This window comes from Lepisosteus platostomus, chromosome 3, assembly GCF_059453375.1.
Source record: "Lepisosteus platostomus isolate fLepPlt1 chromosome 3, fLepPlt1.hap1, whole genome shotgun sequence".
Taxonomy (NCBI): Eukaryota; Metazoa; Chordata; class Actinopteri; order Semionotiformes; family Lepisosteidae; genus Lepisosteus; species Lepisosteus platostomus.
The window spans coordinates 990,198-1,015,993 of record NC_142613.1 but is presented as its reverse complement, the minus strand read 5'-3'; the positions used below and the strand labels follow the sequence as shown (position 1 = coordinate 1,015,993).

The 25,796-nt window shown below is 51.1% G+C and overlaps 1 protein-coding gene across 2 annotated transcripts in view; it reads left to right on the top strand.

The window, feature by feature from the left end:
* sema3gb (sema domain, immunoglobulin domain (Ig), short basic domain, secreted, (semaphorin) 3Gb) overlaps nucleotides 1-25,792 on the top strand; it is a 51,214-nt gene extending 25,422 nt beyond the window's left edge. For both annotated transcript variants that reach the window (XM_088623661.1, XM_088623662.1), the window contains exons 3-18: nucleotides 11,879-12,039; nucleotides 12,764-12,826; nucleotides 13,213-13,332; nucleotides 14,140-14,233; nucleotides 15,134-15,253; nucleotides 15,699-15,838; nucleotides 15,920-16,034; nucleotides 16,369-16,438; nucleotides 16,534-16,678; nucleotides 17,735-17,957; nucleotides 18,540-18,628; nucleotides 18,940-18,981; nucleotides 19,780-19,937; nucleotides 20,074-20,141; nucleotides 20,298-20,431; nucleotides 20,563-25,792. In XM_088623661.1, coding sequence (XP_088479787.1) covers nucleotides 11,879-12,039; nucleotides 12,764-12,826; nucleotides 13,213-13,332; nucleotides 14,140-14,233; nucleotides 15,134-15,253; nucleotides 15,699-15,838; nucleotides 15,920-16,034; nucleotides 16,369-16,438; nucleotides 16,534-16,678; nucleotides 17,735-17,957; nucleotides 18,540-18,628; nucleotides 18,940-18,981; nucleotides 19,780-19,937; nucleotides 20,074-20,141; nucleotides 20,298-20,431; nucleotides 20,563-20,940 — 2,120 coding nt within the window. In that variant the 3' untranslated portion in view covers nucleotides 20,941-25,792. The remainder of the gene's footprint in view (nucleotides 1-11,878; nucleotides 12,040-12,763; nucleotides 12,827-13,212; nucleotides 13,333-14,139; nucleotides 14,234-15,133; nucleotides 15,254-15,698; nucleotides 15,839-15,919; nucleotides 16,035-16,368; nucleotides 16,439-16,533; nucleotides 16,679-17,734; nucleotides 17,958-18,539; nucleotides 18,629-18,939; nucleotides 18,982-19,779; nucleotides 19,938-20,073; nucleotides 20,142-20,297; nucleotides 20,432-20,562) is intronic.
* Nucleotides 25,793-25,796: the final 4 nt, after the last annotated feature.

The window sequence follows — 25,796 nt, the reverse complement described above, 5'->3', positions numbered from 1 at the left end:
GTTCCCATATTCCCGGAATGACAGTGATGCTCTGCAGCGCCGTTAGACTGGGCACTTTGTCAGCAAGTGCTCATCTATGGAAAAACTGAAACCAGAGAGAGGCTCCAGGGACAGAGAGGTTGCGTGTTAAAAAGCGGAAAATGTGATAAATCACGGTGGCTTTTAAACCAGTGACATCCCGAGTGAGAAGAGCCTCCTGCGTTCCCGGACAGCCTTTCTGTGTCTTTGTGAGTGACGTCACACCGCCAGGTTCCCACGAGTCCACAGACGCACTCCGAGAGGGAGTCAACGGAAACTGCGCCTTCCTGTTATCCGGTTCCACTCTTCTCAATCTTCTGATCGGGCTGTAATAAGTCACAGGGTATCAGGCTGCCGGGACAAGGCGGAGTCTTAGTTCTGTCTGTATGTGTCTGATAGGCAGGATGCTCACAGTTTCAGGAAGAAATGGTACTTTAATGTCATACGAACAGTTACAAACGAGAGGAGGCGTTCAGCTCATCTGGTAGTTAGTGGTTCGTTGATTCAAAGATCTTAGCCAGTTGTTTCTTGAAAGAAGCCAGGGTAGCTTGCGCACACTCCCACAACTCTGTGTGTAAAGAGGTGCCTCCTCTTCCTCTTCACCTCCCACCTGTGCCCCCGGTTCAGAAAATCTCTTTCTTCCTTAGATTTCTCTGTCAACCCAGTGAGTGATAAATAGAGCCCTGGTGCTTGGTCACGTCAGGCACTGTGATTTTAATGCCTGATGCAGAAGCCCGCTGTTCCACACGGCAGCAGAGGGGTGATCTGGGAGGTCGGACACTTTTCAGTCCCAGTACTTGAACAGAACCTGAAGGCCCACTCTCGTTTTCCACAGGGATTGGGAATGTCAGTATTGTCCCTGTGCCGAAAGTCTACATGCTGAATCAAGGAGAATTAAAATCATACTAAAATTATTATGGTTCAGGTTTTGTTGCCAGGTTTGGAGCTACATGTTTTGATTTAGGCAAATATCCTGATTCTACAAGTGTAACAGTGTTAAAACGATTGTTTAAGGCTCAGTTTGTCACTTTGATGAATAAAGAAGACCACAGCTCGGGTTTGCATGATTAAATTCAGCCATCTGGGTGTATTGTCCGCTCTCCGTGTGGTGCCTGTTTTCAGATGTGTTTTTTTAATTCTGTGTTATCAGAGTCACAAGAGCATACAGACTACGTGACAGGCTGAGGGTTGCACACACACACACACACACACACACACACACACACACACACACACACACACACACACACACACACACACACACACACACACACACACACACACACACACACACACACACACACACACACACCAGTGAACCCATGTGTTCCTAAGCCATTTATGATGATAATACCTGCAAGAAGGAAGCCAAGATTCAGATGGGTGTGTCCTGGGAATTAAATTGGGGATTAGGTTGATCTCTTGGCTGAAATTATTAAGGTAAGCCTTGGAAAAAAATAGCCTTTGGTGAAATAGCATTTTAAAGCACAATGAAAAGGAGCATTGAGTCAAATGTCTGAATGTTCTCCAAGTTTTAAAGCCTTGTATTCAACACAACTGTCGTACTTTTGATATTATGGGTAGTCTGAAACCCCTGTACAAAAGAACAAGGGGGTATTGTTAGCTCTAACCACTAGCCCCCACTGCCTCTGTCTCTCTCTCTCTCCTAGTGCCTCAGCTCTAACCACTAGCCCACACTGCCTCTGCCTCTCTCTCTCTCCCAGCGCCTCAGCTCTAACCACTAGCCCACACTGCCTCTGCCTCTCTCTCTCTCCCAGCGCCTCAGCTCTAACCACTAGCCCATACTGCCTCTGTCTCTCCCAGTGCCTCAGCTCTAACCACTAGCCCACACTGCCTCTGCCTCTCTCTCTCTCCCAGTGCCTCAGCTCTAACCACTAGCCCACACTGCCTCTGCCTCTCTCTCTCTCCCAGCGCCTCAGCTCTAACCACTAGCCCACACTGCCTCTGCCTCTCTCTCTCTCCCAGCGCCTCAGCTCTAACCACTAGCCCACACTGCCTCTCTCTCTCCCAGTGCCTCAGCTCTAACCACTAGCCCACACTGCCTCTGTCTCTCTCTCTCCCAGTGCCTCAGCTCTAACCACTAGCCCACACTGCCTCCCTGTCTCTCTTGGTCTTAGCTCAAGCTTAACATTGTCATTTGCAGTTTACCCCATCATAACAAAAGAGCTCCATTTTTTGTGCCTTGTGGATGTTGAACCCTACTCGGTCCCCATTCTCCTCTTTCCCATTGTCTTGAGAAGAGGATGAAAGAGACCCCCAATTCCCCGCAGCCTGTGCCTCATGGTCAGCCTGGATTGTAGCTAAGACTGTGGCAAGAGTATCTTTCGCAACTGTCCTGGGGAATTTGGCACTCAGCCACGGATTGTGCCCCTCCCCAGACTATATTATAACATTTTCAAAAACCTCGAGTTCAGAGCTGCAGGAGGGAGAGGAGTGGTGTTGGGGGGGGTCCGTCCCTACTGAGACTTGATCATTTGTTCATTTGGCTCAAAAGAGCCAATTCATCGCCGCTTTAGAGAGGTCCAAACAATAAAAAGCCCCATTGAGCTTGTTTTTCCTGAGGTTCAGTAGCATAATACATCTCCCCAGCTCTTCAGGAAGGGGCTGCTGGCCGCACTCAGCTTGTTTAGTCCGCCAGAGTTCGTCTGCACGAGGAAGGACAAGTCTCGGCCCGTCTCAGGTACGATCCCCTCACAGACTCAGAGCTCTTCCTAAGGCTCTGTTTATACAGTAGTGCACAGTAGGTGCCTTTAATTTAATTTTTGTTTGTTTAATGAGAAAGGAACCCAAGAAATGACTTCAGAGCTATATCAAATCTAAAGAAAATAGACTAAGCTCTTCGAATGCAGTGTCTTCTTGTCCAGGCCTATTACCTCGTTAGTATGACCCTCAGCACACAAAGACTGTTAGAAGCCTAAGTGATGACGATAAACCCTTTTGGCATTCAGTTTTAATAAGGGTGTTGGAGTGAAAGGAAACTGGGAATGCAGTGCACTGGCGCTTCTTGGTTGTGTCACGGTGCTTCCCTGCTGTCTGTATGAATGATGGGGTTTGTCTTGCAGAGGGTCTCACTGCACCTTTTGACACTTATTAGCATAGGTGACCATTCTGTTGTGCTTTGGCTCAGTTAGTAACAAATGTTTTAGTCACACCTCTTTTTAGTTACAGGTCCTGCTGTTTGCAGGTCGTGGTGGGGTTGAGGTGGGGCTCCGCAGGGCTAGGTTGCAAGCTTGCCCTTTCCTGGACTTCTGTAAGAACTGGGAAAAGCACAGAGGAGGCTGTTAAAGCACTTAGACTCATCCTGCTGATCCAAATGATTGGAATCGCTGTCTTCACCCCCCCGGCTCTTCCTTTCAGGGGGATAAACTGGTGATGGAGGAGAGATAACTGATCCCAGAATCCCTTCCAGCTGTTTCTTGAGAGAAGCCAGGTTATCGGCTTAGACCGCATGGCTGGGGAACTTGTTCCACGCTCCCACAGCCCTTTGTGTAAAGAAGCACTAGTTTCCACACTAGTTTCCACTTGTGTCCTCTGGTTCGTGTTTCGTTGTCGATCCTGAAGAAATCGGCTGGGCTGAGTCTGTCAGAGGATCGGAGGGCACAGCGATCTGGGTTCAAGGGGGCGCGGCCTGAGTCTCTTTGGCAGTGCATTCCTGCGCTGGCGTGCTCGTGGCTCAGCCGCAGGAAGAGGCTCTCAGAGATCCAGGAGCAAAGCAAGGCGCAGCCCCTCCCAGCGCCCGGCGCACATCAGAAAGCAGCTTGCGCTCCGAATCCCACTGGCAGAGACGGATTGTTCATTGTGAGCAACAGGCGGCTCATTGTTTCATTTGGCATCTGCACAGCGGCTTCTGTGGGTCCAGGTTCTCCCGAGGAGAGGGGGCCCCCTCGGCCCTCCAACGCACAGCGGTGCTCTCTGGTAGGATCTGCTCCTGGCGGAGACTGGGGACTCGCTGTCGGGAAGCCTGTTGGACTGGGAGGTGCCGACGTGTGTCTGGAGGGAAGACGTTTCTGCTCTGGCTGTGTCCACTTACAGCTCGCAGGGCAGCTGGTGTGGCATCCCAGCACTGCTCTGGCTTTTGTATCTGTACCTATGATACATGGTTCATGGTTCATGTAATCCCTGGTTTTAGATCAGGGCTGGTAAAAGTGACAGCATTGGCATCAGCTTGTGGCCTGATCATGTCAGATCTTAGAAGCTGTCCAGGCAAAACCAGGCTTCTGCTGTGAGTGGTTCTGCAGGGTCAATAGGTGGTGCTCTTCCCATAGGATTAGAATTTCCAAACTATTGGACTTGCATAGTAGTCAGAAACCGCCCTTCAGCTGAGCCTTGAAACCAAGTCCTCACTATCTGGTCGTTAAAGATGCAATGGTATTGTTCATAAGACTGGGCGTTGTAACCCCAGGGTCTGGGCTTAGCCCCACTCTGAGTCTGTTAGTTCTGTCCAGCCTAAAGTTCCTCCTTAACTCAACTGGCACAGCAGTTTCTCTCTCATCCCCCAATCTGCTGGTGCAGAATGGCTGCTGTGCGTCATCCAGGTGGGTGTGAGGTGATGTGGTTTGAACACACTGCAGCCCAGCGGTCTGACACTGAGTCACTGAACACACAGCTGCCCGGCGCTCTGTCATTGAGGCACTGAACACACTGCAGCCCTGTATTGTAACACAGAGACAGTGAACACACCGCAGTCCAGCACTCTGACACTGAGACACTGAACACACTGATTTTATTCTTTCTTCTTTCTCTGAAAATCCCTTTTTTCCTGTCTTCCTAACCACAAAGAGCACCATATCATACACCAGATTCCCAGTGGAAAAGTCAGGCTCTGAAGCAGGGCGGAATGATACTAATAAATCCTATTATACCATATGTCTAACTTGCAAAGCCCTTTGGCCTGGCAGAGTGGCACAAACTAGTCATCACAGCTGGCACATGACTCGAGCCAGTTGGCACCTTAAACCAAGTTCGACTTTTGGCAAAACTCTGACCCCTCACTGAGCCAGCTCCTGGACAGACTAAACCTGGTTTTTGGCTCAAAATGTCCTGGCATTGAACCCAGATGTATGTAGTCAGTTGTTACTTTTTACTGCTGACAGAGTGTTAAGAAAAAAAATCCCATTACCGTCAAAGGGGTAGTTTATATAATTGAGCTTTTTTATTTCATTTCCAGCTACTTCTATGAGACTATAAAAACATTTCATGAGGAAAACAGGCCATCCAGCTGATCAGAGCTCTCCATTTTCCACTGGTGACTCTCATAGCATCCAGCTGAGTGTTGAGGTCTCCGATCTTCCACAGTGTGGCTTGGCTCTAAGCCGAGCATTACTAATTCTCTTTTTTTTTTAAACTTTTTATTCTGGTTACTGCGCAGAATCCACTCTCAGCGTCCTCACATCCTCACTGTTGAGTTTGTGACTGACCTTGGTCAGTCTACTGAGTGACCATCGGTGTAGCACAGCACCCTGAAGAGAGCCCTCCTCGGACAGGACGAGAGTCCCCTGGAAACACAGGAACTGCTTACTCGTACCTCCCAGTGATGTGCACTGGCGAGCAGGACAGCACTTACAGACGGCCAGTTTGGTAGTTAGCCGCTAGTTGATCCCAGGATCTCCTCCCTCTGTTTCTTGAAAGAAACCGGGGTCTCGGCTTCAGCGTCTTGGCATGGTATCTTGTTGCCACACTCCCACCACCCTTTGTGTAACGAATGACCTCTCCTGTTCTCCTGTTGGTGAGCTCTGAGCTCTGAGCACACCCACCACCGCTCCCTAGACAGTGGATCACTGTGAGTCCTGCACTGTCTCGTGCCACAGGGGGTAACATCAGCTCTGCAACTCGCTCACCAGCCCTGGGACCCTGCCCTGCCTGCCCCGATTGCCCTACCTGCCCTGCCTGCCCCGATTGCCCTACCTGCCCTGCCTGCCCCGCCTAGAAACGTCTGTTCAGTTTTCTTCTGTGGTGCTCGGTGAGCCCAAGGCCTTGCCTTACCTGGGCGATTCTGAAGCTTTTCAGAGCAGTCTGCAGCCATGCAGGCGTGGATTTGAACCAAACCCAGAACTGTGTAATGACCTTTTATATCTGGAGTTTCAGATGGCTGTGAATTCAATCTATGTATAAATAGTGAAAGGGGAACAACACACATCGAATGATAACGAGCTTCTTCTCTACGTTATTTAGATGTTAGCAGCAGGATCATGATCCAGACCATAAAATGAACGTGACCCCTGACTTTATGACTTTTTTTAATCCCTTCTAACATGTTATTAGATTGTAAATGTTTAGATTCCTGTCTTGCATGGCTAGGATAATGAAGTGTTGATTACCTTCAGACTCCAAGCTGTGGTTTAATGTCGTTTAAACCCTTTATGAGAATGCAGCCTGTATCAATCACAGCTGTGTATACATGTCAATGACGTGTCCTGCGGTCGTTGCGGAGAATTGCACAGCCCCCTGGGACAGACTTCGGAGAGATCCAAGGGGAAGAAGACGGATTCAGGATTTTCTTTTGGAGCATGCAGTTGGCTCTTGCGTGTTGGAGGATCTTTTTTTTTTGTTTTGAATACACAGGCGCTGCAGGGAGCACCCCCGTGGTGAGGGGACATCTCCCAGGAGCCCGCCAGTTTAAAGCCACAGCAACACATGCCTTCCACAGGGCCAGTCCTCACCTCCAGGCTCAGTGAAATGTCCCTGATTAGCGATGTTTGCTTCTATCATCACTGGGCCAAAATACTTCTCATGCTCCTAAACTTGTTCTTGTTCTTGTGTTCTTCACCGGCCTCTAAATAAGAGCTCTAAGGTGGCGTGTTACTAGTGCAGTATTAATGAATTGGTCTACACATACCATATACCGTACCTACAGTATCTTTAAGACACATTTTCACCTTATCTTAAGGATGTACTGACTACAGTCACAATCGTACTGACTCGTTCATTCACACCTGTCCTCGGAGGGGTCTGTTGTGTGCAGTACTGCTTTGTCTTTACACAGAGGTGTGTCTCTGGAGCTGCTGTGTTAAACATACGCCGAGCGAGCTGATGTCTGGGGACACAGGAAGACAGATGCTGGTGCTTAGCCGTTGTGTAGCCAGGAATACCTTGCACAGTGTGCTGGGGTAATCTACTGTCCAAATATTGAGACTCTATTGAGTCAGTTAGGTATTTGAACCCACTTCTGCCTTAATAGGTCAATCCCCATAATGTCCCAGGACTTTAGTCAACGATTCCTGTAAAACCTGCACAGCTCTGGCTTTTCGGGTCATTTTCCATGGAATTCTCCGTCTCCAGTTTTGGAGGCGCCACTTAGCCGCGCACCGCTACATCTGGATCTGTCATTTTCCTTTTTTCCTTGCCTTTCCGGGAATTTTCCAGTGTCCCTCTCCGGAGTCCCGAGGCAGTGGCAGGGTAGTTGACAGTCTCTTTCCGAAAGAGAGTCTGGGAGCTGTGGAGCTCTCTGCTGGATCGCCGGATAATCCCCGGCTCTCTTTGAAGCCCCGCAAGGCGCATATTTCACACCCTGTTGTTTGCTTTCGCCCGGAACGAGCTAATTAGATCACAGGAGGGGGGTTCTGACGCTGCAGTAGATAATCCCCCCACATTGGGCTCCCTGCCCCCCCCCTCGGGTCCTAAAGCACAGCTCCTAATGTCCAGTCTTACGGCATCCTGCCAAATTAAAATGAGCACCCCTGGTTGTGGCAGGGTTGCCCAGTTTTCGCTAGGACCTCTCCACGCACCCCTCAACACGAGTACGAGCACCTTGGTTAGGCCCTGCATCGGCAAGCTTGCCCAAACTGCGCCCGTCCTGCTGCGTTTGTGTCTGGATTTTCACTTGGAGCTCACGCGCAGTGCGCCTCGTCTGGCTTTCGAATCGCTGTCCCGCCTGTTCACCAGCCACGCCAGGGCAGCCAGCAGAACCGCCAGGTTCATGCCAGGTCACTGTGCTGCACGTGGATGATGATCTTCTGGCTTTTGTTGCTAAAGGACTGGTCACCTGACAGAAGCCCAAGCCTTTTCTTGACCGTCGGTCAGCTGTCACAGGTGCCTGACTGGAGGAATCAGACTGATTGTCTGGTTCTACCATCCTGATCGTTTCTTCCTTTGGACCGGACCTCTCTCTGCTCTGCAGGTCCAGAACCTAGCGGAATAATGTTTCCCAGCTGGGAAATACTTTTAGAAATCCTACAGACTCTTACTCCAGAAGTATTGAGGCACAAATTTTTATATCATTTTTCAACCCAAAGACCCCTCAAGTGCTTCACATATAGTAGTGAACCAGGTGAAGCACATTGGTACAGCTGCACCAGTTGAATAAAGTGAGAACTTTTGGGTTTCCAGACTTGGATTGATCAAGGACACAGGGGTTAATACTCCAGTTCTTCTTCAGGCCCGGAGGGAAGAGCACCACCTGCGGGCCCACCAGCGCCACCTACAGCAGCAAACAGGTGTTCCTTGGAGGCCTCCCCTTATGGTCCTGGCCAGGCCCGGCCTTCAGACTAGGAGGTGTTAATACTGCTGTCACTAGGGTGCAGCAGAGTGAAGGTACATGTTTGCAATTAAGTACAGTACATTCGTTGCGAATGTAACGAGACTGACCAGTGCTGCTGCTGGATAATTGCGAGTGGCTTTACAGACAAGGAGACAAGGTGACGGGCAGCGGCGCAGTTGAGTGCTGGAGCTGGGAGACCTCTGGAAGCACCTTTGCTGGAATAGCGGTGGAGACGCTGTCCTGACCTTTTCAAACAGCAGGTGCGTCCTTTCAAATGCCACCAGCCCCCGCTCCGTGTCTGAAGAGAGGGGTGGATTTTCGGGATAAACCCTCTTGGATTAGGATGAGAGGGCCCTGAGAATAGAACTCCACGCTGGGGCAGTGGCATTCGGGCCCTGCGGTGACCCCCTGGTCGCGGGATTCCTGGGATATTCTCTGGATCGTCCTTGGCAGCCGGCGGAGACACACAGGCTGCCACACATTGCCACTGACTTAGGGATGGAGCTGCAGGCATCCCAGAAAACAGCAGGGATCAGAAAACAGCAAAATCAGAGACTACATTAATCACAGAAAGGCCAGCCAGAGCTCCCCGGTCGTGTGTCTGTCTCTGCCTGGCTTTATTTAAAAGCAGCCCGCTCTGCTAGGAGCACCGTCAGAACACTGGCAGCTCGGCCTGGGGCCTGACAGCCAGCTCGCTGAGCTGCAGGGAGGAAAGCCGCTCGGGAGTTTGTTTGTCACTCTCAAGCCATGATCCGCAGTCTGTTGAGGACACCAGACGTGCCCTATCACGCCGGGAGGGCTGCCCCCTGCCAGGGCACGCTGGCAGGGGGCTCAGGGTGAGGCTGGGACTCGCGCAGGGCAGCCCATGAGCACGAAGCCCCAGCAGAAGATAGTTTCTTGATTGTGTAAATATGTCTTCCATTACATGCTGAGCGAGCTGCCAAGCCATCATTATAGGGGTTTCCTCTGCCCCGGCCTGCCAGCCATCTGCTGCATTGCTAACCTTTGTTTATGGAGGGAGAGTGGAGCCTGATTCCTCTGAAGTCATGGCTCGCATAAAATACTGCTGGACACCGACCCGACTCGGCAGAGACTCGGCAGCAGACCTCTGACTGACCTGCCTACAAGATGTCCGTAACTGACATGATCCGGGTCTTCTAACGATCGTCTAGCCAAAACGCTTTTTCAGCACTAATGGCTGTAGCTTAATTTTACGTACTTCTAGGGGAAGTATATCCAGGGGATATAAAGCATTTCAGCTCCACCAGGGAGACACACAGCAGGCACCCTGCACCACTAACTACACCAGGGAGACAGACAGCAGGCACCCTGCCCCACTAACTACACCAGGGAGACACACAGCAGGCACCCTGCCCCACTAACTACACCAGGGAGACACACAGCAGGCACCCTGCCCCACTAGCTCCACCAGGGAGACACACAGCAGGCACCCTGCACCACTAACTACACCAGGGAGACACACAGCAGGCACCCTGCACCACTAACTACACCAGGGAGACACACAGCAGGCACCCTGCCCCACTAACTACACCAGGGAGACACACAGCAGGCACCCTGCACCACTAGCTCCACCAGGGAGACACACAGCAGGCACCCTGCACCACTAACTCCACCAGGGAGACACACAGCAGGCACCCTGCACCACTAACTCCACCAGGGAGACCAGGGAGTGATCATTCTGCACCAGCAGATCAGGGGGCAAAAGAGAAACGGCTGCAGCAGGTGAATTAAGGACGAACATGAGGGAGGCCAGATGGTGTGAATTCAGAGTGGAATTTAATAAGATCTGTGATCTTGCATGCTGGCTTGTCATCTGCTTTGGCTGCCTGCAGATTCATTTTGAACAAGCATCTTTTCTCCACATGCAGATAGATCTTCCTGCTGTGAAGTTCACTACTATTAATTCAGTTTTGCCCATTTCCTCAGCTGAGTGTTATTACAGGCTTGGTCAATGAAGTGCTTTTACAATGGCAGTGTCCCGCCAGACATTTGAACCTACAACCTTCCAGTTATGAGTCCTGACCCCTCCTCCAGAGCCTAACCCACACTGGTGCTGTGTTTCTGCTCCACGGAAGGTGGCCTTCTTGTCACTGGGGCGTGTCGCCTGTGGACTGCACTGAGCAATGTCTTCCATTAGCAGAATAAGACTGTTCCCCCCACCAGCTTGTCTCTAATTCTTTGCCGAAGTCTTGCTGTCTCAGTTCGCCCCAGGATTGCTCGAGGAAAAACCCTTTTCCACACCGTTTTTTAAAACGATCTGCCTCTGCCCAGCGGATTCTGAGCTGCTGTCCAGCTAAGCTGCTGTTTGAGGAATGTCCTTAGCCTCCTTTGTCTCAGCCCAAACTCCAGCCCATCTCTGGTCCTAAAGAGCCGTGTGGTTTTGGTGTTTGTGCTGAGCCTGTTGTCCGTCGCTGTTTGTCCTGGTCCAGAGAGGGCGGAGATGGGGCAGTCAGGCCGTCCTCCGCAGGGCTGGAGCCCGGAGATGTGCGGAGAAGGATGCAGAAGTGTGCCAGCGCTCCTCTGGGCAGCACAGCAGAAGGTTCCCAGGAAGGTGGCACTGCTTGTCCAAGGACGCCAGGATCGCAGGGTGACCTTCGGATACCCACAGGCGCCCCCAGTTTCCGCCTCTCTGTCAAGCTCAAGCCGATCAGCCCTGCAGAGGGGACAACAACAGCTCACAGGACAGGAGGAGCCTGAGCATGATGTATGTGGCAGTGCCGTCCCCCAACAAGCCCTGCTAATGTCTATCAGGAGAGACACTCCTGCGGTGTCTTTGTCATCGCACTCTCATCAACAGGGATTTATGGCTAAAGTCAGCGATTCCTCTCTGACACTGCAGCTCCAGCGGCTCAGTTTGTCTTTCATCTCCACACCTGCTTAAGCTCTGTTAAACCCGCGATGAAGTAAAGGAGCATAATGACTGGCAGCTCTTTGCCTGGCTGTTTGGCGCCCTCTTCTGTTTCTGAAGGACCAGTGCAGTTCTGTAGTGACGGGGAGCTCCGCTGTGATGGGTTCAAGGAAACATGACTTTGTGTATAATGACTCCAGCCTTATCCAGAGCGTGCCTCACTATTGATTAGTGTTTTTTTTATTGATAAGTGGGTTTTGGAGATCAGCTTCATGTTTGCATCGAGCTTATAAACGGTGCCCTTCTTTCTCCACTAGTTTCATTTCAGGCTGTACGAGCTGCTGGCTGTTGTTGCCAAGCATGGGGTTGTCCTATACGAGAGCAGGCAGCTCATAAAAACCTCAAAGTGGATCAAAGCTCCATGCTGCTGGTGTCTTAGTGGCTCCCTGGGCTGGGGGTCTCTCTCTCCTGACGGGGGTTTGTGTTTGTCACAGAACTGCTGGAGACCCGGACTGTCCGGCCGTTCAGCTTCTCCTTCAATACCAGCGACTACCGGATTCTCCTGATGGACCAGGACCAGGGCCGCCTGTACCTGGGCAGCCGGGAGTTTGTGGTGGCTCTGGACATGCAGAACATCAACAAGGAGCCGCTCATAGTAAGACCCTGCGCTCGTGTGTGACTGTGCACGGCGAGGACGGGCTGCCTCGGATTGTGAATGTGTTTGTGCATGCTTGTCTGTGTTCGTGCACACGAGTGTCTGTGTGTGCGTGCTTGCGTGTGAATGTGTGTGCATGCATGCTTAAGTGTGTTTGTGTAAACGTTCATGCTTGCATAACTTTGTGTGTGCATGATTATGTATGTTTTTGTGTGCGTGCATGTGTTGTGTTTGATCATGTTTGTGTGCATATGTTTGTGCGTGCGTAATATTAATAATTGCTTACATTTATATAGAGCTTTTCTGGACACTCCACTCAAAGCGCTTTACAGGTAATGGGGATCCCCTCCACCCCCACCAATGTGCTGCTCCACCTGGATGATGCGACGGCAGCCATAGTGCGCCAGTACTCTCCCCACACATCAGCTATCAGTGGGGAGGAGAGCAGAGTGATGAAGCCAGTTCACAGAGGGGGATTATTAGGAGGCCATGATTAGTAAGGGCCAATGGGAAATTTTACCAGGATACCAGGGTGCATGCTTGAGTGTGTTTGTGTATGTGTGTCTTTTGTGTGCGTACATGTTTGCATGTTTGTGTGTGTGTGTGTTCCACATGCACTGTGTCCTGTGAATTGCTTCAGAAATCGGCAGATTATAAGACCAGCAGGATGTGGCCATTCCCTCAGAGGACCTGGCTAAGTGCTTGCTTCCCTCTTGCTCCTCAGATCCACTGGCCTGCCTCCACCCAGAGACAAGCGGAGTGCAGGATGGCAGGGAAAGGGGAACAGGTGAGCCTTCTTCTTCCTTCCAGGGGGCAGGGCTGCAGTCTGGGGGCATACTGATGAAAATATAACACTGCCGAGAATCAAGCCCAGATAACAAAAAAGATATTGAGTCATTAAATTATCCTTCCTCTGCTCTCATTCAGTTGGAAATTTGAAAACTGTCTTACAGCAGTCAACACCTAAATACTGTATGTGCAGTTGTGAGAGCTCATGGTACTGTAAATAGAGTTCAATTTGCACCAGGGGACTCCTTGATGCTAGACTCTTGTAACTCAGGACTCCACAAACCCCGTCCAGCAGGTTTATGGGTCTTTCAATGGTGAATACCAACGCTGCAGCCTCTCTGCTCTGACTCCACACTGTAATCCTGTCTTTCCTTGTCCTCACAGGGTGAGTGTGCCAACTATGTGCGTCTGATTGAGCCCTGGAACAGGACCCACCTGTACAGCTGTGGCACAGGAGCCTACAGCCCTGTCTGCACCTACATAAACAGAGGCTGGAGGGCAGAGGTACGGCTCAGCGCAGCGCCAGGCTGGTCCCCATCGCACACAGAGCATGGTGAAAAACAGGGCACACACACCAGTACAAATATCAAGGAAGAGCACTGTGTTACATACATAGGCACATAACTAACAAGCAAGCTGGTCATGTGTAGATATGATTCTGGCCAATCTCCTCATGCAGATATACAGACTTTAAGCTTCTTAGTCAGTAAAATCAATAAAGACTGAAAACTGGCAGGAATCTGGAGAGCTGATGGTGGTTTATGAAAGAAGGCGTGAGACAGCCTATGGAAACTGTTAAAAGATTCACATTTCCTTCATACAGAATTCTGAATGACTAGAAAAAGTCCTAGACATGTTGGCCATATTTACACGTGTCTCCAAGCTGTCCACTGCGATGTACCCGCCTCCTGTCCAGTGTGTGTGCCAGCTTGTACCATGTGATCAAGCAGCTATAGATGAATAAACGATGGGCTGGATGGATGATTCATATATGAATGAATTAGTGGGCAGGTGGATGATGGATGAATTATGAATGCATTACGGTTGAGTGGATGGGTTGTTGATGGATGGAATCACTTGTCAGACAAATTTGAAAAGGCTGATATTCTGACACCACCCCACTCGGGGTTCGGCTCGGCTGTCTGGGAGAGAACAGGGGTCTGCGGTGGAGTGTTCTGTGTGTCCGCACTGTCACAGTGCTGCTATCCACACCCCGCTCGCGGCCTGCGGTTTGACATGTACTGTATGAATCCAGAGTCCCCCCTGCTGCAGGCCTGACGCCCCCTCATCTGTTTCTCTCTCTGCCTGCAGGACTATCTGTTCCGCTTCGTGCCTGGAAAGATGGAGTCCGGGAAGGGGAAGTGTCCCTATGATCCCCGGCAGGAGAGTGTTGCTGCGCTCATCAGTACGAATCCCTTATGGTGCTGCCTTTGACGAACCTGTCTTGTCTAGTACCAGCCATTCGGGCCTGTGTGATCTAGGACCTAAAGCCCAGCAGGTGCACTGCTGCTGGAGCCCCTTGCACAGGAGGGAGGTTGAGATTAGTACTGATGCAAAGACACCGGAGTGGCTCCAGGGTTCAGTCTGGGTCTCAGACTGCCGTCTGGACTGTTGTTGTCTGGCGTTTCTTGTCACACAACAGTGCCCCCCTGTGGCAGGAGGGACACCTGCAGCTCTGTCGGTGAAAGAGTTCAGCTGATCTGCCAAGCCAGGACTCCAGATGTGAACATTTCCCGTAGTGCATAGCTAAAGAGGCAGCCATCTTGCGCTTTGCAGTCAGCGTTCTGAGCCTGGAATAATGTCTGCCATGTGTTTGCAGTGCACTCTAGTGATGTGAAAGATGTAATCTAATATTATTAGTGTAACACTACTACTAATAAAAATAACAACAGTGAATTTACAGTGAAAGAGTGGATTCGAACTCATATCAATTTTGGCTCATGAAAGGCTTTGCAGAATGTAACCTTGTGTAAATCAGTGAGTATATTAGAAAAAGCTGTAGACGCTTGGCTGAGGAAGACCTTGATATACAGGGTAGCGGGATGGCTTTTGAAAACTTTTGCTCTTATGCAAAATTTCACAACTCGACCACCCTTCTCCAACCTCAAAAAGAAGCCAAGGAACATTCGATTTTAACAGTATTTTTGTAGGAGGAAAGGAAAGAGAGTTCACATTTTGTCCTTTGGCTCCCAAAACCTCGGCAGTTGTTTGTGACAAAAGTGTCTGTAAAAATGCTCAGCCCTTTCTGTGGAAGAGAGAGATGCACCAGCCCTTATCCCTCTCCTCTCTGGTCCTCTGTCTCCAGGTGGGAATCTCTATGCAGGAGTCCATGTTGATTTCATGGGGACGGACGCAGCCATTTTCAGGACGATGGGCAGCAGGCCAGCAGTCAGGACTGAACAGTACGACTCTCGCTGGCTTAATGGTGAGGGCCATCGCCCACCCTGTCCCACCAGCAGCCAGACACAAGCAGTCCTCATTGCATTAGTCTCTTCACTTTATTGTACAAACCCACACTAGGAAAGCTCCTGCACTGCAGTATTTGAGTTATAAGCTGTTATTGCACTGTGTAACTTTCTAATTACATTATCGTGAATTCATTATGCTTCCTGTGCATCTGGCAGTGTATTTCAATGACTCGAACACTCGTTGGCTGCACTGTATACAGACCCCAGCAGATGTGTAGATCATAAAGAATGATAATGCCCTTCGAAATGATAAGTGCCAATAAATGGCAAGTCTGAAGGGGGAAACAACCATCGATTTTGACAAAAAAGGAGGACAGAATCATGAGGAACAGTACCTTCTGAAAAGGAGGAATGCAGACCTGCCTTTTGGACTAGATCCCTGTGTCCCTCTCTGCTCCTCAGAGCCTGTCTTCATCCAGGTGCGGAAGATCCCAGACAGCACGGAGAAGAACGACGACAAGCTGTACTTCTTCTTCCGGGAGAAGTCGCTGGAGTCCGGGAGCAGTCCCAGCGTCCTGTCCAGAGTGGGGCGCGTCTGCCTGGTGAGGCCCCCCCCCCGTCCTGCTGCCTGAAAATCCTGGCACCAGCTTCCTTCAGCCGTGTGACCATGTCTTCTGTCCTAGAACGACGATGGGGGTCAGAGGTCACTGGTGAACAAGTGGACGACCTTCCTGAAGGCCAGGCTGGTGTGCTCGGTCATCGGGGACGATGGCGTGGAGACGTACTTCGACGAGCTGCGTAAGACGGTGTTTCGTAGGATAAATCCCACTGTCTCATTTCTGACCCTCTCCTCTGTCTCCCAGGCTCAGTGCAGTGCTAGAAAGTGTTCACGTACAGCTGGTGGTGTCCATTCAGCCTGATGGAGCTGTACTATAACGAATGGAGCTCTGTCTGCCTCTCTCACGCTCACACAAACTCCAGATTCACTATTACACCTCCTGCGGTATCCAGTTACTTAAGAGGGAGAATGGGAAGCACTTTTTTTGCACAGAGAGTGGCGGGGGTCGGGCTGTGGAAGCCCTCTCCCCCACTCTGATGCGCGTGTCTGTGTTGTGCCGTGGTCTCCTCGCAGGAGACGTGTTTATCCAGCCCACTCAGGACGAGCGGAACCCGGTGGTGTACGCAGTCTTCTCCACCGCAGGGTAAGTCCCCACGATGCGTGTCGTCTCGGGCAGACGCCTCACGGCCTGCCCTCCCCTGGAGCGCTGACCCGGCCTGCCTGTCCGTCTGCCCGCAGCTCCGTGTTCAAGGGCTCGGCGGTGTGTGTGTACTCCATGGCCGACATCCGCAACGTCTTCAACGGGCCCTTCTCCCACAAGCATGGGCACAACTACCAGTGGACTCCGTACGCGGGGAAGATCCCCTACCCACGGCCGGGCACCGTAAGTACACGCGTGCAGCGGGATGGCTTACTCGTCTCAAGCCCGCAGCCTGCGTTGTGTGGGACTGGAACACACTCATGAAGCTCGCAGCCGTGTCCAAAAGGTCACCCTCTGTTGCTGCCACCTGATTTTGGATGTAACGGAAGAGATGCAGGGTTTCGCAGTTTAAAGAAGAGGCAGAAAATCTGAAATCCTCGCTCCCCGAACACTCTGTGCCCCTTATCGAACTGTTTTACTCGCTCTGTCACTCTGTCACAGAGGGTCACTCTCAGTTCCTCAGCCTGTATATACTGGGCTATAAACTCTGTTGAGCTTCCTCTCCCAGCAGGATTGATAACTCCTGTGATTCTGGCAGTTGTGCAGAGATTGTTATTTGGGTTGTCTAATCCCAGAGTATTACTCCATGGCAGCACAACGTGAATCTGCTGACAGTGGGACACAGGCTGTCTTTTCTGGACAGCCAGGTTTGCCTGTATCCAGTTTCTGTGGCCAGGCTGCGGGCACTGAGCCTGTCCTCACTGGACAGCCAGGTTTACCTGTATCCAGTTTCTGTGGCCAGGCTGTTCATTGACTCTGTGGTCACTGACTCTCACCCTGGTCATACACCTGGCCAATGTGTACAGGGGTGGTCGTGCCTGTGAGGCAGCCTGGGAAAATGGACGTGTCCAGTGGGGAGCCCGAAGGCCTTGAGGGTGATGTTCCATATGACCTGCTGAAGAACTCATCAGGGACGCCACCTGGTGTACAGACTAAAAATGATGGTTTTTCATCATTTGCAAACCTTTCTGATAGCAAAAAAAAAAGAACTAGTTCCAGAATCACTAATTCACCCTGAGTGTGTGTTGTTTCTTCAGGGCCTGTGGTATCCTCAGCCCCTGACCTTTAGTGTTGTAGCTGTGCTGTCCTGAGGCTGGCTGGTGTCAGTGAGCTTTGGAACCAGCTGGCTGAGGGGATCTCTGGGCTCCGGTGGGCCTCTTGGTGCCAGAATTACTGTCTCTCTCTCTGAACGCCTTTGTCTAACACCTGGTCTTTCTCTCTGCTCCCCTCTGCTCTCAGTGTCCTGGCGGGACCTTCACCCCTGGGGTCCGGACCACCAAAGACTTCTCAGACGAGGTGGTCAACTTCATCCGCACTCACCCCCTGATGTACCTGTCTGTCTACCCTCTGAACCGGCGCCCTCTGGTGGTGAGGACTGGGGTGGACTACCGCTTCACCACTATAGCAGTGGACCTGGTGGATGCAGTGGATGGGAGATATGAGGTCCTCTTCCTCGGCACAGGTGAGGAAGAGCACAGCAGGGCCTCAGTTACAGAGGGGCTTAGAGCTCAGTTCCCCGGGGCTGCAAGCAATAACAACACCTTCCCTCCTGCTGCTCGAGCAAGCTTGTACAGAGCTCATGCCCAGAGAGGGCCTTGACCTCCCTGGACTTAAACGCTGGTGTAATATATGTTATATGAGACTGGTGGCTCAATGCATTATTTTTGTCTCGGTAATAAAATGAAAAAATGAAACGGAGACAGAGGAAGGTAAGAGAAACAGACTAAGCCAGTTGCAGGTGCCATTTTATATTCAAGTCTTTAAATGCTTTAAATGCCTTTGCAGGTATAAATAGTATAAGGGAGGCTGAATTTAATAGACAATGATCTATTCATTGTCCTGCACTGGCCTGGCGTCCCGTCCTGAGTGTACCCCAGCTTGCACCCTAAGCCTGTGGGGTGGGCTGCCTGGACCCTCCCCAGGAACGAGAGGCTCTGTGATGGGTGACTGGTGGACGAGCTGCTCATTGTTAAACTGCTACACTGCTGGACAGACATGACTTCCTCTGAACTGCTTCTCCCCCAACTGCTGCCCTCTGCTTTAGACCGGGGGACCGTCCAGAAGGTCATCGTCCTGCCGAAGGACCCCAGCACCACTGAGGAGCTCACCCTGGAGGAGGTGGAAGTGTTCAGGGTAACAGCTCTCTTTCTGCACCACATGTCCCTTAACACCACTGCAGGGCCTCACCAAGCCCAGTCCCTTAACACCACTGCAGGGCCTCACCAAGCCCAGTCCCTTAACACCACTGCAGGGCCTCACCAAGAGCAAATGAGCCCATATAAACAAATGTAAGAAGCAGCCAAAAGAAAGAGGATCTATTTCAGGGAACTCTCATACCTGCTGGTGGAGAGATTCTTGATTGCAGTAGAATCAGCAGTGACAACAGTAGCAGTAAAAATCATCACTATCCTTAGTTTAATGTTTCTTTTATGTCATGTTTTCAGACTCCAACTCCAGTCAGAACGATGAGGATATCATCCAAAAGGGTGAGTTGAGCTCTGTGGCCCTGGGTGCGAGTGCCAGGCTCTGGGCAAACCTCTCTTACCGATTCATGGTCACTTGGCACTGCTGCCCCCTATGGGACACATAGCATCAGTGTCCCGCGCTGGAACTGGGCCGCTCAGGCAGGGACAGCAGACCCACACACTCTCAGGACGTCCTGCTTCGGTACAGCGCCACTGAACGGTCACTTTTAAGGAAGACTCGTTTGCATGTTTTGATATAATTTGATGAACTTCAAAGCACAGTATTTTGCAAAGAGGCACAAGGACAGAGGTTCTCATAAAGGAGCTTAAACCTGTTCTTTTTTAGAGAAGAGAAGAGAAGAGCTGCAGTTACTCTTGAAGTGACCATAATCTGCAAGTTTATTTTGAAATTATTTTAGCATATGGCCCAATCTAAATCTCAGTGATCTCTGTGGATTATCAGCTTTTTCAGCAGTGCATGCAGTCTACAGATCTTGAATTTTCAGTAGGACTTTCATTATGGCCCAGAAAAAAAACAACATGATCCTGTTGGAGCAGGTTTGTCAAAGATTGTAAAGAGATTTTTGTACGAGAGGAAGAATTCTAAATGAGCTGTGCGAATTTAGAAGCAGTGGCTGTCTGTTGTACTGATTTAATTCCTCACTTCATTGCTGCCTTGTAAGTGATACAGACTCTGAGCTCATGGGTCCTTCCGCTCGGGCGTCTATCAGGATGCCTGTTTCAGAGGCGCAGCAGCATGGGCTGTGTGGTGGGACACGGGTCCGAGTTTGACAGCCTGTCTTTCACTCCCGCCCACAGCAACAGCTCTACGTGTCGTCAGAAAGCGGGCTCTCCCAGGTCTCGCTGCACCGCTGTGGTGCCTACGGAAAAGCCTGTTCGGATTGCTGCCTCGCCCGAGACCCCTACTGCGCCTGGGACGGGGAAAGCTGCTCCGCCTTCACCCCCGCCACCAAGAGGTGAGGACCCCTGGGTTTCCAGTACGTCTAGGTCAGCTCTTCCAGGCAGCCCTCCAGGGGAGAACGGCCGGGGTGTCTGCCCTGTACCCCCGTGTCCTGCTCTCGGGTGACCCCTGCTTGTCTTTCTCCCGGGCAGGAGGAGCCGGCGGCAGGACATCAAGCACGGGGACCCCTTGCGCCAGTGCCGGGGCTTCAACGCTAAAGGCAAGTGGACACGCCCGCTGCAGGGCACCCGCTTTGACCCCGTGAACGCGGCCGGGGGCCCCAGCGCTCCTGCCCTGTTCCTGGGGCGTCGCTGTAAGAAGGTGGGGGTGGGGCCAGCGGAAGGAAGGGAGCCCTAACCCTGTCCTCTGTCCCCAGTGGAGAATCGGCTCCGGGAAACGGTCCAGTTCGGCGTGGAGGGCAGCAGCACGTTTTTGGAGTGCCAGCCGCGATCGCCGCAGGCCACCGTCAAGTGGCTCTTCCAGAGAGACAGCGCACAGCGCCGGAAAGTGGTGAGAGACTGGAGAGGGCCTCGCTCGGGTCTCCCTTCCTTCCCCCTGCTTCTCGCGGTTTTCCTGTGTAACCGGAGGTACCAATCATCACTCTGTTCCCTTTCCTCTCCCTGGCTCTCCCTCTCTCCCAGCTGAACCGGGACCGGCAGGTGCTGAAGACGGGCCACGGGATCCTGCTGAAGGCGGTCCGGAGATCGGACGCCGGGATCTACCACTGCCTGGCGACGGAGAACAACTTCAAGCACACGGTGGCCCGCGTGGCCCTCAGGGTCCTGGACCGCGAGATCATCGAGGCCCTCACGGCTTCCGACCTCCCAGGGCCCGCCCACTCCTCCGCAGAGGCCACGCCCCTCCGCGGCTCCCCGCCCCCACCCCCTCACCTCGTGGGCCAGTCGGAGATCCGCCTCATCAACCAGTACTGCGAGTCGTACTGGCACCAGCTGAGCCCCGCCCAGAGGCCCAAGCGCACGAACAGACGCCACGTAGACAGCGACCAAATAAGAGACTAAAAACACAGCCACCTGACTGTTAAACAAGAACCGTCACTTTATAACTAAGAGTAACTGAGCTTCACTGTTCTGTTAGTCTTTTCCTGTTGAACTCCTGAAGGGGCTCGCCAGTGGTTGCACTTCCCAATCTGCACATTAACTGGTGCTGTGACAAAGGATTTTGGGTAATTAATTGGGAGCTAATTAGCGTTTATTGTGACTAGTTTTCAACTGGAGGTGCTTTTTTAAGGAGCTCCACAGAATCCCTTTCAATTGCCCTTCAGCTCTGTTGATTAAAAACTGACCCTGCTTAGAGGCGACACATTTTAACAAGACATGAGAACTGTTAAAAATGGCACCTTCAAATAAAAACAAAAACAGACGTTATGCAAACTATTTGCTCATTATTACTCAGTGACTAATTGATCTGAGGTCACTGTTGACGGAAAGAGACGTGCCCACCGTGCCTCCGACTTTGTCCGATATCCCATCATGTCTCCGACTCGAGCTCCACTTTTCCGACACCTCCCCTTCTTGAGCTCCGCTTGTCCGACACTCCACCACGTCTCTAACTCGAGCTGTGTCTGACTCAAGAGCCAAAACAAAGTGCCTTCCAAAACTGCCTAAAATCCTTTAGCACAACAGAATGGGAAGACTGCTGATGGTGGAGCAGAACCCTCTGGCTAAAAGGAAAGACTACAAAGCAGAAAAGGCTCAGTCACTGTGTCTTGAACTACTAAGCTTTGAGGGTGTTGTAGTCGGTGAGCTCTTTCCATTAGAGTCCACTTGCACCTCAGTTACTGATCCGTTCCTGTCTCAAAGATAGAAATTCTGGGATAAGCCGTGAAATCCAGAGGTCTTGAACCCGGTGTCTGGAGGGGGGTGCGGTGTTCAGCCCCTGGAAGATACAGACTTGAGGTGAGCCGGTCGTGTTTGCGAGTCCTGATACTGATGGCATGGCTGGGGATTCGAACCTTGTTTGAATTCGCTACTGTGACTCCTTTGTAACACACCGCTGTTTTTACCTGTGATGATGCTGCAGTATTTCTGCAGCTACTCTGGTGTCCAAAGCGTATCCCCACCGCTGCAGTGTGGAGGACTGGCAATCTTTCTCACTGCTCCACTGGGCTGCTGGTCTCACTCAGAACCAGGAGGCTGTGCTGCTCTCCCAGCAAATCCACTGGCTACCTGTTCACAAGCACGTGCTGCTCAAATCCACGAGGAGAAAACAGGGTGTTCAAATCCAGGGGAAGCCTTTAGAATTCGAGAATAAGAAGTACGAGGGTTTGTTGTCCTTTAGATGGTTTCAACTGTGCAGAGAGGGCAGCAACCTTCACCAGTGAGAAGAAGAATGATAGCACGCAGTCGTCAAGAATCACGATGCTCTTCTCTGGGTGCAAACATGCACACTGCCAACTCATATGTAAAAATCTGCAGATCTAGCATACCTGATGGTCAGGGTAACAAACAGCAGCTTTACTTGGGACTGGGGGTTCTTCACTCAGTGAGCACCCACCGAGGCCCACCTGGGTGGGGCACAGACCCCAGCTGTCCTGGGAGGACATTGCCGTATGCAGCTGGTCTAGAGGACCGCCTGCCAGATTCAAAGTCGCCTGAGCGTTTCATTCCTTCCCCTTCTGAAGAAAGTGATCAATTTGTCTCTTTGTTGATTCTGAGCTTGGAACCCTTGGGCAGGCCCAGCTGACCTGCGAGCTGCTCAGGCTGACTGGGGCAGGCACGCAGGAGCAGCACAGGGTAAAGAGCAGAGAGCTTAGCTCTCACACCCGGGGCTCAGAGACACTCCCTCTCCCACTTCATTCCTCTCGTGAAATCAAAGACACAGCCTTCTGCTTCTGTGCCCTGTGCAGTCCACAGCCAGCAGTTGTGGTAAAATTGTCACTCATACATTGAAAAAGAGAAATTAAGAAATAACAATATTGAGAAAATGTCTTAAAAAGGTAAAATGTTTCAAGCGCTGATGGGTCTACAGTTCTCACTTTTGACAGTTTGCCTGCTGACAGACAGGAATGTCCTCTCAGATCGCAGACCGGCACGATGCCAAAGAGCCGCTGCAAGCTGGAGGGGAATAGGAGCTGTACGGAAAGCAATGCTGCTTCCGCTGGGTTTTACAGAAAAGTCCAGGTTAATGATCCAGCAAAAAAAAACAACTTTAAAATATAGTAAGAAAACAATTCAGACCAGCGGTTCCCTGTCCTGTTCTTATGGGGCTCCTCTGCATCTCCTTTGAGTTCCAGCAGTGCTCTTCACTGTGGGCTGGCTGTGTTTAACTGTCCCCCCAAGATTTTAAACAGGCTTTCAGCTCTTACAGCACTGGGTGGGTTTTGTAGCTGGTATCGCCCCAGTACTAGTTTCTGACGCCTGTGCAAAGGAAAACCCCTCTCACTGTGGGCGTCTGATAGGGTTGTTCTCGCCGGTCTCTGGTCTTCGTGACCGGATCAGCTGTCAGACAGAGAGAAGGGAACAGGCTCTTGCTCAACATTTGAAGACAGATCTCCAGGCTGCATGTTGTTGGACCGATCCACTTGAAAGTGTTTTAAAAAACAAGGACCGAGAGTAGGAGTAGATCTAGTGCTGTAAGCAAGAAAGCAATTAAAACCATCAATTAACACCAGAGACTAACAGCTCAGCTGGAATGAAAGCCAGCAGGCAGAGGAATCCCCCAGCAGCAGGGCGGGGGACCACTGATCTAGACCCAGCAGCAGGAGCTGAAAGCACCATCATGGTCTTGACAAAACCGAAAGTTCCTCCGGCTTCTTCACTCTGAATGGTTGAGGAGCCCGGAAACACTATCCCAGAAGCTCGTGGTTAGCTACTGAGGGAGCAGGTGGACATTGGGGACAGTTTGGACACTGGAGGTTCTGGGGCCGGGGCCCAGGGCTGGACTATATATACTGCATCTGTAACACATGCGGTCCGCCCGAGGCCGTGCATGTCGTGTACAGTTTAATCGCAAGGCCAAGTACCACCACACTCTCTCGCCTCACCGACTCCATGACAAATATTTATTTTCAGGATGTAAATATTCCTTTGAGCTCTGCACTTTGGTGTTGTGGGTTTGGGGTGGGGTTATCTGTGTATATTAACAGGACCAGTGTTCACAGAGGAGGAGGAGGTAGATTTTCTCAGTGGAGCTGCCAAACACGGCCCCCGCATCAGAAAACGGAGACGAGCTCCTCCCAGGCACGAGGTGCTGTTCTCTGTGTCCTGAGACGCTTCCTGACAGCAGTGACTTCCTCAGCTTCCTGTTTCTGAGAGCTGCCATCAGCACACACGTCAGGGCGGCCAAGAACAAAGCTGAAAGAGCAGCTCTGAGCTACAGATAAAAGCGCTGTAGCAGAAGGGACCATTCCCAAGACATTCACCTTGTGCAGAAGTTTATAGAGTTTGAGTTCACTCGGCAGAGTCCAAGGAGGAAATGAATCGGAGCAGATCAGGGCGTAGAAACGCTGCACACCCATCCCAGAGAGAACGTCTACCTCCTCAGCGCTCCGTGGAAAAGATTTTGTACCGGAACAGAAAAGCAAAATAAAAAGATGCTAGTGACCATATTCTTTCCCCTGCGGACAGGCCATTGGTGTTGCTAGAACACAAGCGAGTCGAATGCGAGAACCAGGAGGAATCAAATCTGTGGCTCTCGCTAGTATAATGGCCAGGGATCATTTAAGAAGCTGCTTGAACATTTGAGGCATGAGGTGGAATCACAGAGTATTAAACCCATCAGCATTCTGATAAGATCTTTTCAACTTGGAGCTCAAAGTTAAAAAAATGACACACCTGTCTGGGCTCAGTGCAGCTGTGTGATGAAAAAATGCGAACATCTCCCCTCAGTGTTGATAACGGGGGAGCTCAACTCCAGTCTTGTTGGCCTGCAGTCCAGCAGGTTTTCAATATCTGCCTACATCACAAACAGTCCTCACCTGGGGGCACGTCAGCCTGATCCAGCTGAGCTTGAAATGGACCAATTCATCCTGCTCCACAGCCTCGCTGCTGCTGGCGATTCCAATCCCTACAGAAACCCTGCTGGATCCGCTTGCTGCAGGAGGGCCACACTCCCGGACCCTGCCAGCCCCCCCCACAACCTCACACTCCCACGGTCCAGCCCTTAACTGACTGACTGTGAATAATTTGTTTCCAGTTCCGAAACAAGACTGTGAGTTTGCCCTTTAACTACTGCATTAAATAAGCAACATGAAATCCCTACGTTCCGAGTAGGAAAAAAAAAAACCCATCCAAACATTCCAATCAAACAAGCAGTTAATGCTTCAGTTAAGTAATTAAGCTGGGCCAGCAGAATGAAGCTGGCCTGGGGGGTTCAGCTGGGCCCATACTGACCTCCCTCAGCTCATACAGGGAGAAGCTGGATCAGTGCTTCTGCTTTCAGGAGACCTGCAAGCACACTGACAGGCACCTGGTCTCAACTGTCTAATCAGGCATTAATTAAGCTCCATTGGATTGATTCAATCCTTCTTCCCAGGTAGGATGGGACACCGGGAGGCAGCAGCTGGCTGCTTCCTGCTCCTTTTGCTTGGAATCCAGACTCCTGGTTCCCATTCCTTATCCGACTTTTCATCTCCTAGACCTGTTTGCCAACAAGAGCACACCGGGGGTGGGAGGCAGGTTAACTCCTTTCTTGGAAAGAATATGGTCCTGGCACTGGTTTCTTCTCTTGTGTAGCTATTTTTCTGTTTGATGTTTGTTGTTGGACTAAATGACCTACTCCCGTTTCACACGTGGAGATTTGTTTCTTGTGGTAGCTTAAATTAATAAGGTTATTTGTAATTATTATTATTACAGTTTTTTTTTGCAGTTTGTATAGAGATAATAAATATGTTTTCTAAACTTGGAGACAGAAGGGC